Source organism: Phacochoerus africanus, chromosome 2 (assembly GCF_016906955.1).
Source record: "Phacochoerus africanus isolate WHEZ1 chromosome 2, ROS_Pafr_v1, whole genome shotgun sequence".
Classification (NCBI taxonomy): Eukaryota; Metazoa; Chordata; class Mammalia; order Artiodactyla; family Suidae; genus Phacochoerus; species Phacochoerus africanus.
In genome coordinates, this window is record NC_062545.1 from 264,978,343 (window position 1) to 264,994,420 (window position 16,078).

Sequence of the window (16,078 nt, forward strand, 5' to 3'; positions counted from 1 at the left end):
ACTCATTGTGCTTCCTGGATTTGCGTGAGTGGTTCCTTTCCCATGTTAGGGAAGTTTTTGGCTATTATCTCTTGGAATATTTTTTCTGTCCCCTTCTCTCTCTCTCCTCCTCTTACACTGCTATAATATAGATGTTGCTGCTTTTAATGTTGTCCCAGAGTTCTCTGAGACTCTCTTCGTTTGTTTTCAATCTTTCTTCTCTTTTCTGTTCCACACCCATAATTTCTACTAATCTGCCCTCCACCTCACTTATTTGTTCTTCTGCCTCCTGTATTCTGATATTAGTTGCTTCTACTGGATTTTTTATTTCAGTTATTGTATTTTGCATCTCTTCTTATTTAAGTTTTATATCTTGTATCTCTTTGGTCAATGTTTCTTGCAAGTTATCCATCTTTGCCTCCAGCTTATTCCCAATGTCTTACATCATTTTCAGCATCAACTTTTAAGTCTTTTTCCTGGAGGCTGAGAATCTCCTGATAACTTAGCTGTTTTTCTGGGGTTTTTCCTTTGTCCCTCATCTGGGTTATAATTCTCTGCCTTTTCATTTTTATAGGTTTTTGGTGTAGTGACCTTTTTACAGATAATAGAGTTGTAGCTTCTCTTACTTCTGGTGTCTGCCCCCCCTTGTGGCTGAAGTTGGTATGGGGGCTTGCTGTTGGCTTCCTGATGGGAGGGGCTGATGCCTGCCCACTGGTAGGTGGAGCTGATTCTGATCCCTCTGGTTGGTGGGGCTTAGTCTTTGGATGGGATTAGAGGCAGCTGTGTGCCTGAGGGGTCTTTAGGTAGCCTGTTTATTGAGGGGTAGGGCTGTGATCCCACCTGGATTATTGTTTGACCTGGGGCTTCTTAGGAGCTGACTGACGGGTGGGGCCAGATTTTCCCAAAATGGCCACCCCCAGAGAAAGTTAGCTGTTGAATATTCCCAAGAGCTTTGCTTCCAATGTCCTTCCCTCATAACAAGCCACATTCACCCCTGTTTTCCCAGGATGTCCTCCAAGAACTGCAGTCATGTTTGACCCAGATTCCTATGGAGACTTTGCTTTGCCCTGGGACCCAGGGCACGTGAAAGTCTGTGTGTGCCTTGGAAGAATGGGGTCTCCATTTCCCCCAGTCCCGTGGAGCTCCTGTGCACAAGCCCCACTGGCCTTCAATGCCAGATGCTCCAGGAGGTCTTTCTCCCAGTGCCAGATCCCCACAAATAAGTTTGATGTGTCGCTCAGAACTCTCACTCCTGTAGGTGAGTCTCTGTCAACCAGTTAGTTTCCAGTCTGTGGGGCTTCCCACCCAGGAGGTATGGGGTTGTTTATATCGCAAAATCATCCCTCCTACCTCTTGATGTGGCCTCCTGTTTTTCTTCTGGAGTAGAATATCTTTTTTAAGGTTTCTTGTCCATTTGGGTGAAGATTGCTCAGCCTTTAGTTGTGAATTTTGTTGTTTTTAGGAGAGAGGTTGAGCTCCAATCCTTCTATTCTGCCATCTTAATCCCATCTGGTAAAGAAGAAATGACTTGAAGTTCCCTTGCGGTGCAGCAGGTTAGGGATCTAGCATTGCCACAGCTGTGGTGTGGGGTTCTATCCATGGCATGAGAATTTCCACATGCCAAAGGTTTGGGAACAAAGGGATAACAATATAGAACAATGACTTTGGGAAACTGACCTGAGAATACATTTGTAAAGTTGATATCAGAGAATGTTTTGCCTATGTTCTTTTCTTGGAATTTGATGGTATCTTGTCTTAAATTTAACTCTTTAAGTCATTTTGAGTTTACTTTTGTGTCTGGTGTGAAGGTGTTTTCCAGTTTCATTGACTTACATACAGCTGTGCAGTTTTTCCAGCAACACTTGCTGAAAAGACTGTTTTGTTTTGTTTTGTTTTCCCATTTTATATTCTCGCGTCATTTATCAAAGATTAATTGACTCTACGTGTCTGGATTTATTTTGAGGAGGGATGGATTTGGAGTTTGGGATTAGCAGATGCAAACAATTATATATAGAATTGGATAAACAAGCATGGGGAACTATATTCAATATCCTGTTATAAATAATAGAAAAGGATATGAAAAAGTATATATATATATATATATGCACACACACGTATATGTATAACTGAATCACAGCTGTACAATAGAAACTAAGACATTGTAAATCAATTTCACTTTAGTAAAATTTTTTAAAATTTAAAAAAGGAAGCAATGAAAAGGCACAGTGAACTTAACATAGGGTATGAATGTTTCTCATTGGTGCAAGGGGTACACTCTAGCCAATGCTGTCATTGCCTTGCACATTCCCCTAATTCTTAATTTAAGTCACACTGAGTGGAAGTCTCTGATTCCCCCACCTTCATTCAGATGCCAGCACCTCCATCTTTTGTATGACAGCTGGTGGTGTCCCAGGAGTCTGAAGGGTTCCAGATATGCATGCAGAGCTGGGTAAAAAGTGCTAAGAAATGAATGTTCCTTGAGGGCAGCTGTCAACCTCAGCTGATGGGAGTTGGGTGAAAGAACTTAGATCTGTTGGGTGGGGTAACTCTGAAGTGTGTGTTCTGCACTGGTCCCAGAGTTCCCAACATATTAAGCTCCAAGAATTCAACAGGTAAGTGGCTTGATCATGGTTCTCTGTTGCTGGCCTTCCCCTTCCAGCCCTGGTTTCCTACTCCTTCCTGGTGTTTCCATCTCTCAAAGGAACTTCTTGCCTTCAAATATTTACCTCAGGGCCTCTTTCAGAGTGACCCCCAACCAAGATATATCCAGTATTATAGCTTAAAAACATCTTTTATTGCAACTTTAATTTTGGAATTATTTCTCAAGGAAAATATTTTTGATGCTTTTAACATAAGCCAAATTTATATTTTTTGTATTTTAGAAATAAGGGAACCAAGGCTCAGAGAAGTTAAATGGTTATCCATCTGTCATACAGTACATAATGAGCCCTGAAACCCAGGAATTAAAGTCCCATTCTTTTTTTTTAAGCAGATAATATGTTTTAATGTGTTATTTCAATTTAAAGCCCCGTTATTATTCTTCTATAGAGCATTTCCTGTTTAAAATGAAAGTATCAGATTATTTCTTTTGTATTTCATCCTACTAGTCATATTTACTCCTGTATTCTAGGGATAGCTTCCATGGTTCCTTTATGACTTGAGCTAAACAAAAATTTACACTTCATTTTCATTTCATAGATATATAAGCCCTGCCCCTGTGGGCTTCTCAACATTATCTAGTAAAATGAAACAAGAACTGTTTTGAAAGTGAGTAGCTGCCTATTCAGGGCATGGGCACTTCATGGAGATGATTAGAGGTTACTGAGAGCACTGGTCCCCTCCCTGTCTTCAGATGTCAAGCTGTACCTGAAAATGTAAATATGAGGGTAAAAGAAGTCTCAGGTTCAGGGAAGCTACAGTGGTTGAGCTCTTAGGATACCAATATTCTTTTTGTTTTGTTTTGTTTTATTTTTATTTTTTTTTTGTTTTTTAGGGTTGCACTTGTGGCATATGGAGGTTTCCAGCCTAGGGGTCCAATTGGAGCTACAGCTACTGGCCTATGCCACAGCCACAGTGATGCCATATCTGACTGCATCTACCACCTACACCACAGCTCACTGGCAACGCCAGATGCTTAACCCACTGAGCAAGGCCAGGGATTGAACCCACAATCTCAGGTTCCTAATTGGATTCTTTTCCACTGTGCCATGACAGGAAAAGACCAATTTTCAACACTCAGCCCTGAGTCTTGGATTCAGGACTCTTAGGTCCCAAGAAAAAGTGTTAGAGTATGTTTCTTCTGAGTACTTTCCCCAGAGCCCCCTTCATGTCCCTGTTTCTCAGGCTGTAGATGAAGGGGTTCAGCATGGGGGTGACCACTGTGTACATCACAGAGAAGACTCTGTCCTTTACAGCTGAGGGGGATGCTGGAGGACATAAATAGACCCCAGTAGCTGTGCCATAGAACAGAGAGACCACCAAGAGGTGGGAGGTGCATTTGGAGAAGGCCTTTTGCTTACCCTTCAGGGAATCAATTCTTAGGACAGCAAATGCAATGGAAAAGTATGATGTAAGGATGCAGGCAAAGGGTGTGATTAACAATGTTCCTGCCACAAGGTTGAGCACCAGGTCATTGACATAAGTACTGGAGCAGGCCAACTTCAGGAGTGGGACCAGATCACAGAAGAAATGGGGGATGACATTGGGGCCACAGAAAGAAAGCCTGGTCAACAGGAGGGTGTGCATTAGGGCATGGAAGGTAGTAGCCAGCCATGACCCAGCCACCAACAGAATACAGCGTTGGGAGTTCATGGTCATGGCATAATGGAGGGGGTGGCTGATGGCCACATAGCGATCAAGTGCCATCACAGCCAGGAGAAAGTTGTCCAGATCTGCAAAGAGGCCAAAGAAGTAGAGTTGTGTCAGACACCCCCCATAAGAAATCAGTTTGCTTCCTGAGCCAATGTTATCTAACATCTTGGGAATGACTGTAGAGATGAAACCAATGTCAGAGAAGGACAGATTGGCCAGGAAGAGGTACATGGGGGTGTGGAGGTGAGGGTCAGAGCCAATGGCCAGGATGATGAGCAGGTTCCCCAGCACAGTGACCAGGTACATGGCCAAGAAGAGCCCAAACAGGAGATGCTGCTGCTCTGGCCGCTCAGAAAGGCCCATGAGAAGAAATTCATAGGTGCTGGTCTGGTTTCTTCTGTCCATGTCTGGAATTCTGTATGAAATAAATTTTGTTATACTATAAATAGAAAAAAAAAGTAATATAATGCTGTGTTGAAAATACTCTGAATTCCTGTTTCAAAAAAAAAAGACAATTATGTTTTGGTAAAGCTTAAATTTATAATTATGTACATGTACTTTGCTGTGCAGCAGAAATAACACAGCATTGAAAATCAACTCCAGTTCAGAGAAATTTAATTAAAAATGAGAAGACGTGATAGTGGGCAGACCAAGACCTGGAGCACGTGGAAAAACTATCTGGCCCCAACTTCGGCCTCATTACACATGTATCTCTTCACACCTTTCTACCATCATCACTGCTAAGGAAAAACTGTCCCCCTTGTGTCTCTGTTTAAGACTAACTCTTATTGTCACTTTCAGGGGCAAGTGCACTAAGCAAAATAATATATTATTAATATAATATATAGTATATAATATAATATATATTTATAAATATAATAAATATACTATTTTCTTGTTTAAAAAAGAATAAAATTATGCTATATAATATAAACAAAATTGTATGAAATTCCTATGACCCAGTGAGGAAGGAGAATGGAAAAATGGGTTCAAAAAATAAAAGGAAAATTCCAAAATGCCAAAAAATAAAACACAGTTTGGATCAGACTATTGATTATGTTATAGATTAAGGTCAGAATTCAATCACATGTCCAAGGCTCTTTCAAACTGTTTCAACTGTCCCCAGGAAACATGCCATCTGTCATATAATTGTGCTTTGGGTTGTGGAGCCCATTGTCTTATTTGTGTCAGTTCCTTTTTTTATTTTCAATGAATAATAATACAATCAATGAAAAGTATTTTACTTAAACTAAAAAAAAATAAAATTAATTTAACCTGGGTAATATACTGATATGTAGTAATTATAAATAAAATACCTATATAATTTAACATAATTATTTTCTTAGTTTTCTTGGAGTATAGTTGATTTAAAATATTGTATTAGTTTCAGGTGTATAGCCAAGTGAATCAGTCACACATATACATAGATCCATTCTTCTTTTCCATAGAGGTTATTACCAGCTATTGAGTAGGTATTCCTGTGCTATAAAGTAGGTTCTTGTTAATCATCTATTTTATACAGGAGTGTGTATATGTTTTGCCCACCATTCCAATTCTTCCCTCCCCCTAATGATTTCACCTGTAACATAATTTCTAATAGGAAAAATGTCAGAATACCGTGAAGATTTTTAATTCAATTTTTTAAAATGAAAACATACATGTTAAAGAACACTGAGAGAACACAGGTTAAAAGTCAATGGTGTTCCCTTCTGGGATGTGAGTGTGGATAGAACGGTGGCCTGTGCTTTACTCAGCTTTACTCATTTTTTTTTTTTTTGCTTTTTAGGGCTGTACCTGCAGCATATGGAGGTTCCCAGGCTAGGGCTTGAATCTGCACTGCAGCTGCCAGCCTACACCACAGCCACAGTAACACAGGATCCAAGCTGGATCTGCAACCTACACCACAGCTCACAGTAATGCCAGATCCCTGACCCACTGAGCAAGGCCAGGGATCAGACCACATCCTCATGGATACTAGTCAGATTCATTTCCGCTGCACCACCACAGGAACTCCTGCTTTACTCAAGTTCTTACCATCATCTATTTTATTTGTAATTAAAATATTGTTTTTAGAGTAAGATGGATGCATTAGGTTGAATTAATCCAAGTGACCCTCCAGAAGGATATGGAGAACTGGGGAGACCCAGAGTCTGGACAGATAAACCAGGGAGTAAGTAATCTCTGCAAGGCAACTCTGACAATTTGGATAACAAATATTAGATACCTTTGATCCTGTGTGAAGAAAAAATGTTATAGAGCAAGAATATCTCATCATAGTTTACTCTGTCTAGGCAATACAAATGTCCCCACCTTTCCCAAAGAAAAGGCTGTAGGACATGTATAAAATACTACATCAGTTGCCCCCAACATGGGTGGGAATTACTCCTGCTTTTTCTCTGACAACCGTGGTGCCCCTCACTTCCATGCACTTCACCTAATTTAGCACTTCTTCTTCTGGCCCCTTAGATTTAAAAAAAATCTAAACTTTAGCTGTATATTCCAACACCTGACCCCCTCCTTGCTCCAACAGTACTTTCTTATATTTATTTATTTTATTCACATATTGCAAACCTAAAGAGAAGGCATCACACCCTTGGCTTGCTCTCCAGATTTCAATTCTCTAAGGGGAAAGATGTGTTAATTAACTTAATTACACAAGCATTAATTCAGTGTGCTTCAGGTGCTGTTCAGAGAAGAGGACTTATTGATTTGAGACCTGACTATCTTTGTTTTCCATCAATAGCCACAGTGAAGATACACCAGGAATCACATAACCGGGTGGTATTGGACGTGATACGCAATCCATAGCCTTTCCCCTGACTTAGTGAAAACATCAGACTGGTACTCATGGCTGACATTGGCTGGGCACTGGCCATGAGCACCTGCACTGGATTCTGCTAAGTGAAAACCTGTGCAGTGGGGCTGTGATTGTCTTTCTTTTAAAGATGTAAAAACCAAGGTTCAGGGGTTAAAAAACTTGCCAAAGGTACAATTTTAGGATTTGAAGTAAAAATTGTCTGCATCAAAATTCTGAGTTTTAGTTCTGCTACACTCCTTTTCATTGTTCACCAAACTACTTTCTGACTATGGTCCAGCTTTATGCAAACTTTTAATAAGGAGAAAATGTACCATCTGTGTATTTACTTATTCCAATTTTATTAACATATACTTGATAAAAATTGTATATGTTTAAGGTAGACAATGTAATATGTGTATATCACACAATACACCATTGAAATGATTATTGTAATTAAGTTAACTAACACATCTATCACTTTAGAGAACTTAAACATCCATTAATCTGGCAGCTACATTTCCCATGGCAAAATCAGCATACTGACATTTTTGGCTTATTCATTTTGTCTTTAATGAGTCCATTTGAGTCCAGCCCAATATTTGGATAAGATCCAGTATCTCTACTTGCAAAGCTAATGACTTCAGACCATGATTTTACTATTAGAGGCTCAGATTCTTTCCCCTCTGCTATCTCTACCTCCCTCACACCCACTTGTACCCAAGTCTGGACTGATTAGAAAGATGTAGCAAATGGCAGGAAGTATGGTGATAACTTTTGTTGTAATCATTCAATTATATCATCTTTTTAGTAAGAATTCAAAATCAATGTTTATTCCCATTTTCACTTATCTCGCTTAAGGGTAATTAAACTTCAGGAGTCCCATTGTTTACTAGAAGTCTACATCCCATTTTAAAACCAGTTATACTGATTTCAAATAAAAAAGTTACAAAAATGTATTAATATTCCTGTAATTCTTCTTTGGGCAAATATACTACTAAAACTTAAAACAATTGCCTTTTGGAGAAAAGATATGTGCATTGCTTTCATCCGGTGGATCTGAGCTGGGGTGTGTATCACAGCATCTCTTACAGCTTTATATATACATATACAATATATATACAATTAAAAATGATAAGAATATCTAAATGGACATTTCTCTGAAGAAGATAGACAGGTGGCCAAAAAGCACTTGAAAAGATGCTCAACATCACTACTTTTAGGGACATGCAAAGCAAAACTTCCATGACGTATCACCTTAAGGCAGTCAGAATGGTCATCATCGAAAAGTCTAAAATCAATAAATGCTGATGAGGGTGTGGAGAAATGGGAACCCTCCTACACTGCTGTTGGAAATGTAAATTGGTGTAACCACTATGGAGAAAAGTATGAAGGGTCCTTAAAAAACTAAATATAGAACTACCACATGATCCAGCAATCCCACTCCTGGGTATATTTCCAGAGAAAACCATAATTCAAAAAGATACATGCACCCCAATGTTCACTGAAGCCCTACTTAAAGGAACCAAGACATGGAAGCAATCAAGTATCTTTCAACAGAAGACTAGATAAAGAAAATATAGTACATATTCATAATGGAATATTACTCAACATTTTATATGCATGAAATAATCCCATTTGCAGCAACATGGATGGAAATAGAAATTATCATACTAAATGAAGTAAGTCAGACAGAGAAAGGCAAATAGATGAGATCGCTAATATGTGGAATCTAATAAAAATTGTATAATGGAAATTAAAAAACAGAAACTGATTTAGAGATTTTAAAACAAAACTTATGGTTACCAAAGGAGAAATGTTGTGGTAGAGGGATTACTTAGAAGGTTTGGATTGACAGATAAACACTAAAATATATATGTAATAGTTGGGTAACAAGGGCCTAGTGTACAGCACAGGGAAATTTACTCAATACTTTGTAACAACCTATATGGGAAAATAATCTGAAAAGGTATGGATATATATGTGTGTGTGTGTGTGTGTGTGTGTATGTGTATGTACGTATATGTATATATATATGATATACTTTGCTGTATGCCTGAAATTAATACAACTTTGTAAGCCAACTATATTCCAATAAAATTTTACAAAAATGTTCCCACAAATCTCTTATTTTACATACTTGAAAACATCCAACTTGACCTGACATACTCCATCCATATGTCCAGAAGATTTCATGAAACTGTGGTTTCAAGGACCAGGGGTTAAATTCATGACCCAATGAAATTATCCTCTGGATCAAAAACACCTAGCCACTCCGCCCTTTAGGGGTGAAAGGATATTAAGCCATCCAACACAACTCCCTTATTTTATGAATGGGAAAACAGAATCCCAAAGAGCTGCTGAAGTCTGTTTAAGACCCACAGTAGACCTGGTACCAAAACCAGGATTCCTGGATCTATTTTCATGGATCATTGAGCGATGAGAAGAGGGAAATATGTCCAATAACTTACTGTCAGTCTGAGCTGGGCCAGGCAGAAAAGGCTTATCATTTCTTCATGTTAAGGCAGAGGTTTGCTCTGATGCTCTCAGTTCTCACTTGTCAAGAATGGAGAAGCCATTGTTGATGACCGGATAAAAAGACAGTATCTTTATCTATGTTTAGGGCAGGGCCATGGAACCCTCATCTGCTCCAAGGAAGGAGAGATGAAGGTCGGCCATCCCAGATTCTGAGTCAGCCAGATTGAATAGAAACCCATGAAAAGGGAAGTTATCTGTGTAGGTTCTGCCACAATCCCCCAAGCTCCTGACTGGAAGTTGCAGACATCTGGGAATGCCAGTCTCTAAAGTATCCATCATGGGAGAAACCTTGGTTCATTGCCTGATCCCAGCCCTCAAACTCTAAACAAATTCTTCTGTGACTGTAGAATTCATTTACCCTCTCCTGAACTTTGGTATTCAGGTAAATAATTACAAAACAGAATATTTCCACTAAACAAAAATCTGAGAGTTAACATTTTGCCATTCTATAATGTATGTAGTGGTGGTTCTTTGTGATTTTAATTCTCATCTTTCCACTTATTAATGAGGTGGAATACATTTTCATGTGCTTATTGACCATTCTCATATCTTTTTTTTTATGAAGAATCAGCCCACTTTTATTGGGTTGATTATCTTTTTATACTGATGTGTAGAAATTTTAATTCTGGTTTACCATACACACTTTATAATTTTTCCTTTAGTTTAAGCCTTTAATAAAAACCAACTTTATCAAGATATTTGAGCATCCTTAATTTCCATACATCTTTCAGTGTTTCCTAAAATTTTTCTTTGAGCATCTCCTCCACAACTTTCTTTGTGTGGCAAAACTTCTGAGGTTTTACATATCTAAGAAAATTTGTAATACATCTCTACATTTGAATAGCAACTTTGTTGAATATAAAACTTTAGGTTCAAGCTGTATTTCCCTGATGCATTAAAAAGATATCATTGGAGTTCCCATCGTGGCGCAGTGGTTAACGAATCCGACTAGGAACCATGAGGTTGCGGGTTCGGTCCCTGCCCTTGCTTAGTGGATTAACGATCCAGCGTGCCGTGAGCTGTGGTGTAGGTTGCAGACGTGGCTCGGATCCCATGTTGCTGTGGCTCTGGTGTAGGCCGGTGGCTACAGCTCCGATTCAACCCCTAGCTTGGGAACCTCCATATGCCGTGGGAGCAGCCCAAGAAATAGCAACAACAACAACAACAACAAAAAGACAAAAAAAAAAAAGATATCATTGTCTTTTTACATCCAGTATAACTATTAAGAAGTCTGATGTGAATATGATTACTGTTCCTTTATAGGGAAACTTCCCTTTCTTTCAGAATTTCCTCTTTGACTTTGAAATTCTTGATTTAATAATCCTGTGGAGGTGAGAGCTTTTGGTTTTTCCTTGTTACTCTATAGACCTTTGGAATCTGAAGGTAGAAATATTTAACTCTGAATACCTTTATCTCCATTATTTTTCTAAATCGTTCCTAATTTTATTTTTAGTTATTCTTGGATCCATATTAGCTTTTAAAATAAATTAATACTCTTTTTACTCTTCTTCTTTTTTTAATTTTTGCTTTTTAGGGCCATACCTGAGGCATATGGAAGCTCCCGGGCTAGGGGTGTAATTGGAGCTGCAGCTTCCAGCCTATGCCACAGGCACAGCAACGTGAAATCCAAGTCACGTCTGTGAACTACATCACAGCTCATGGCACCACTGGATCCTCAACCCACTTGGGAAGGCCAGGGATTGAACCCACATCCTCGTGGATCCTGGTTGTGTTTGTTACTGCTGAGCCACAGTGGGAACTCTCTCAAAAATCCTTCTTTTATTTTGCTTGTGGGATAAATTGTACTGTTTTGGTTTTTATTGTGGTAAAATACACATAATATAAAACACAATTTTAACCATTTTTACATGCACAGCTCAGTGGCATTAAATATATTCACAATGTTGTGAAACCATCCCCTCTGTATAGCTTTCCTCTGTAAGTTCAGGGACAATATTGCTTCTATTCAACATTTACTGAAGGTTAGAGCCAGGGCAACTAGGCAAGAACATAAAATAAAAGGCATCCTGATTGGAAAGGAAAGTGCAAGACTGTACCTATTTTCAAATGATTTGGAATATATAAAATACTAAGGAATCCAAAAATAAACTGTTAGAACTAATGAATAAGTTCAAAAGATTGAAAATACAGTATACAAAAATTATACACTAGCAAGGAAGAATGAAGTTAAGGGAACAATCCTATTTATAATAACACATGCTTAGGAACAAATTTATCAAAATAAGGTCAAAATTCTTGCTCTGAAAACTACAAAACATTGCAGAAAGAAATTAAAGGTATAAATAAATGGAAATACATCCTGTGTTCATGGCTCAGGGTACTTCATATTGTTAGGATGGCAAGACTTCCCAAACCGATCTACATATTCAACATAATTCCCACTGAAATCCCAGCTGGCTTCTTTGTAGAAATTAACAAACTGATCTTAATCTACATAGTGAAATTTAAGGAATCCAGACTAACAAAAACAGTCTCGAAAGACAAAATGTAAGGATTCATGTACTTGTTTCAAAACTTAATACAAAACTACAGTAATCAAGATAGTGTGATACAGGCAGAAAGATAGACATATAGATCAATGGAACAGAACTGAGAACCCAGAAATTATCCCTTATATTTGTCCAATTGAATTTTTTTTTTCTTTTTTGCTATCACTCCTGCAGCATATGGGGAAAAAAATGTTCCCAGGCTTACAGTGAACATCGTCAGAGGGCTTGGAATTTTACTGCAGAAACAATACACAGAATTCAGAGAGCAGGTGAAGAAAAAGATGAGAGGAAATGTAAAACGAGGTTGAGCAAAAAATGGTGTCAGTAGCAAGACAAGTCCAACTTTAAAAAAATCATCCAAAGCAGCTTTATTCAACAAATGTTCATTCATTCACCTGTTCATTCATTTAGAAAAAGCTTACCAGGCTCAGACTATGTGCAGATAGTTTTGTGGAGGCAAGAGAGCAAGACAAGGCAGTGTCTGCCTCATGCAGTTGACCTCCAGCAATGGCTCTTCAAAGCCATGAACTGGTCCCTGTGGGAATCAAGTTCTGAAAAACCCAGAGTCACCATGCTTTAAGATCAGCAGAGCCAGTTCATATGCCCTCACAGCCATGCTAGAGGCCAAGGCACATACAGACACCTTTGGTCATGTCCCAAGGCCTTTGGGAATTTTCTAATCTTATACAGTATTTTATTTTATATATTCACTTATGTAATCAATTTCTATTTAAGGCAAGTGGGCCTATTGAATATTTTGCATTTTTTTTCATTTTATAAAGTTTTGTTCCAGTGTAGTTGATTTGCAATATCATGGTGGTTTCTGTTGAGCAGTGGCGTGATTCAGCCAGACTGTGAGAGTTGACTCTAGTAGAAATAGTAGATGAGCCTCGGTAAACTGGCCTCAGTCACTTCCAGGGCTTAGATGGAGACTTGCCATGTTCCTCCTGAGAACCTGGCCATGTCCCATTGATCTACCTTGGCACCTATAAGCTCATAAGCACTAGAAATGGGTGGTCATTTAAAATCACTCAATGCCAGAATAATCCATAAATTATCTTCATGATAATAGTGAAGATTTTTGGGGATTATACACGATGGGCATCATGTTAAAGACTTTATATACTTTCACCATTTAAATCCACACATCACTCTTACATTACGTTGTTAAAAATCTTCATTGTTAGGGGAGTTTCCGTCGTGGCGCAGTGGTTAACGAATCCGACTAGGAACCATGAAGTTGCGGGTTTGGTCCCTGCCCTTGCTCAGTGGGTTAAGGATCCGGTGTTGCCGTGAGCTGTGGTGTAGGTCGCAGACACGGCTCGGATCCCGCGTTGCTGTGGCTCTGGCGTAGGCCGGTGGCTATAGCTCCGATTCAACCCCTAGCCTGGGAACCTCCATATGCCGCGGGAGCGGCCCAAGAAATAGCAACAACAACAACAACAAAAAAGACAAAAGACAAAAAAAAACTTCATTGTTATACTAATAATTAGTGTTCTTTTTATTTATTTATTTTTTTCCCACTGTACAGCAAGGGGATCAAGTTATCCTTACATGTATACATTTTTCCCCCACCCTTTGTTCTGTTGCAATATGAGTATCTAGACATAGTTCTCTTTTCCCATTTAAGCCATTAGGAAATAGAAATAGAAAGGATATAAATGCCACAGGCATATAAAAGTAGCTGTCAGAGATTTTATATATATATAAATATACTCACACACACACATAGGTTAGTATATATATATATATATATAATCCTATCTATATGTATGTACATATACATAGATGGCATATATATATATATATATATATATATATAATAATGTATATGGAACATACAGGTTATATACATAGATATGTGTGTATATAACCCATGTACATAGATTGAACTGCAATCCTAAATATATACTGTGTGTATATATATATATAAACATACATCAATAAATAAATAGATAGATAATTGCCCTTTTCTTAGGGTTAAAAATGATCAAATATTGGTTCCTTCATGTAGTTAAGTCTAATATAATTGTGTGATCAGAACCCATGTTTTTAACATAGAACTCTCCTATTTTAATTTGTTATGAGCCATAGACACTCAGTGTTATTTTAAGGCTGCAAGGAAATGGAAGTTGTCTAACATTTTCTTAGTGTTCCTTCTAGATTCCTTTAATTCATATTCATATGTTTTCCAATTGACAAAAGGCTCTAGCATATATTACCTTCTATTTAAGCCATAGACGTATAGTGGGAGCATGTAAGCTTCCATTTTATAGGTATGTAAACTGAGGCCAAAGAATTAAGTGCCCTCCCAAGGGCTTCTACACTCTCGCTTCACTCAGCACAGAGCCCAGTGTTTCTTTGCTGGGACCTGAATTGAAGCAAAAGGAGGTATATAGCTCTGAGCCATTCAGTCCCACTCAGGTGTGTGAAAATGATAGCAGATCCTTTCCAGGAAACAGCTGCTGGAAGAATTGTTTATCTCAGCTGATGTTACATAAGAAGGTGGTCACATAAAGAAATATTTGAGGTCATGGGTGCAAATCAGAAACCCCCCAAACACATATACAAATCTCTCTCTCTCTCTCTCTCTCACATACACACACACACACACTCTACTGATCTGAGGATTCCAGTCCAGTTCTAGGGGAAGGATAAACACACATATACATACAAGTCATAAATAACACATGAAGTAAGACATACATAGTGAACAATAGTGTATTATTCACAAATACACCACAATGCACCACTGACACACCAGTACAGCACACCTGGTACAATGCACAACTTGCTGCATATGCATAACTCATCACTACATATACACATCACCAAAAGCACACAGGGCCACATACAATTCAAAAATCTCACAGGACAAACACCAACAACACACAGGCACACCTTTGCACGCATACTCACTACAACAAACAGTGCACACTCCCTTACCTGAGAGTTGTGCTTCAGCCCTGAACCCTTCCAGAATGAAGGCAGTCAGGTTGGGCAGCTAAGCCAATTCATTCACTAAACCACCACCACCAACCTGTGCACGTGGTAATATACACAGAGACAAAGGCAAAAATCACACATTCCTGCTGTCACACACCAATGTGTCACCCACAAACACAGCTCGCACACACACTAGCACACACTCCTGAGCAGAAGTTGAGCCCACTCTGACCTTGGTTCCTTGATGAGGTTGGACATCTCCTCCAGAAGCTCTGGTGCTAAGCAGCCATTCAGCTGTGACACCTGCCCAGGGGGGAAACATCCCAGTCATAGCAATTAGAAGCAAATATTTAAGATCAGGGCATGACTCAGGACACCCTAATCACAGGCTCAGAGACTGGTAACTTGGTCTTTGTGTGCTAAAAGAGGGCCCAGATTGGGTCTAACTCAGGAAAATAATCAGGTTCTGAGTCAGATACATAGAGCACACATACACACACACTCCTACCAAACAGCACACATGCAAGCATACACAATGCACACAAATATACACACACTCATGAGCACAGAGGTACTTATGCACAAACCCATAGGCAGATCCAATGTAAAGGGCAGATTTCTACCCACTTCTGATGTTCTCTGTGAATGCCAGTGGATTTCAGACACCTCTTTCTGACTTTTGCTCAAGTCTTCAGCTTCTCTTCATAGTAAAGGAAGAGCCACCATGGATTAATTGGCCAATTTCCTACTGCTATTTTGGGAGCAGTGTGTCCAGGAGCCAGAGGGCACTGGAGCCACAGGGGAGAGTGTCCCTAATGCCAGGAATGTCTTGAACTCCTTCGTTCTTGGGCATGGTTCCAGCTAGGACTCAAAATTGTTTTTAATTTAACTTTTGAATGATTTCAGACTTAGGAAAAAATAGTAAAGTTGATAGAATGAATTCCTGTCCGCCCTTCACCCACACTTCAGAAAGGCTGCATTTTAATGTTTAGTGTGTGTG

At 38.9% G+C, this 16,078-nt stretch overlaps 1 protein-coding gene across 1 annotated transcript; it reads right to left on the bottom strand.

Annotated features, from left to right (window-relative positions):
• Positions 1-3,762: 3,762 nt before the first annotated feature.
• LOC125120877 (olfactory receptor 1E5-like) lies at positions 3,763-4,695 on the bottom strand. Its single transcript, XM_047769266.1, has one exon. The coding sequence runs from the start codon at positions 4,693-4,695 to the stop codon at positions 3,763-3,765; it is 933 nt and encodes a 310-aa protein (XP_047625222.1).
• Positions 4,696-16,078: the final 11,383 nt, after the last annotated feature.

Bases quoted from the DNA above. Each gene is read 5' to 3' on its own strand.
- LOC125120877 (XM_047769266.1), bottom strand. From the start codon at position 4,695: ATGGACAGAAGAAACCAGACCAGCACCTATGAATTTCTTCTCATGGGC.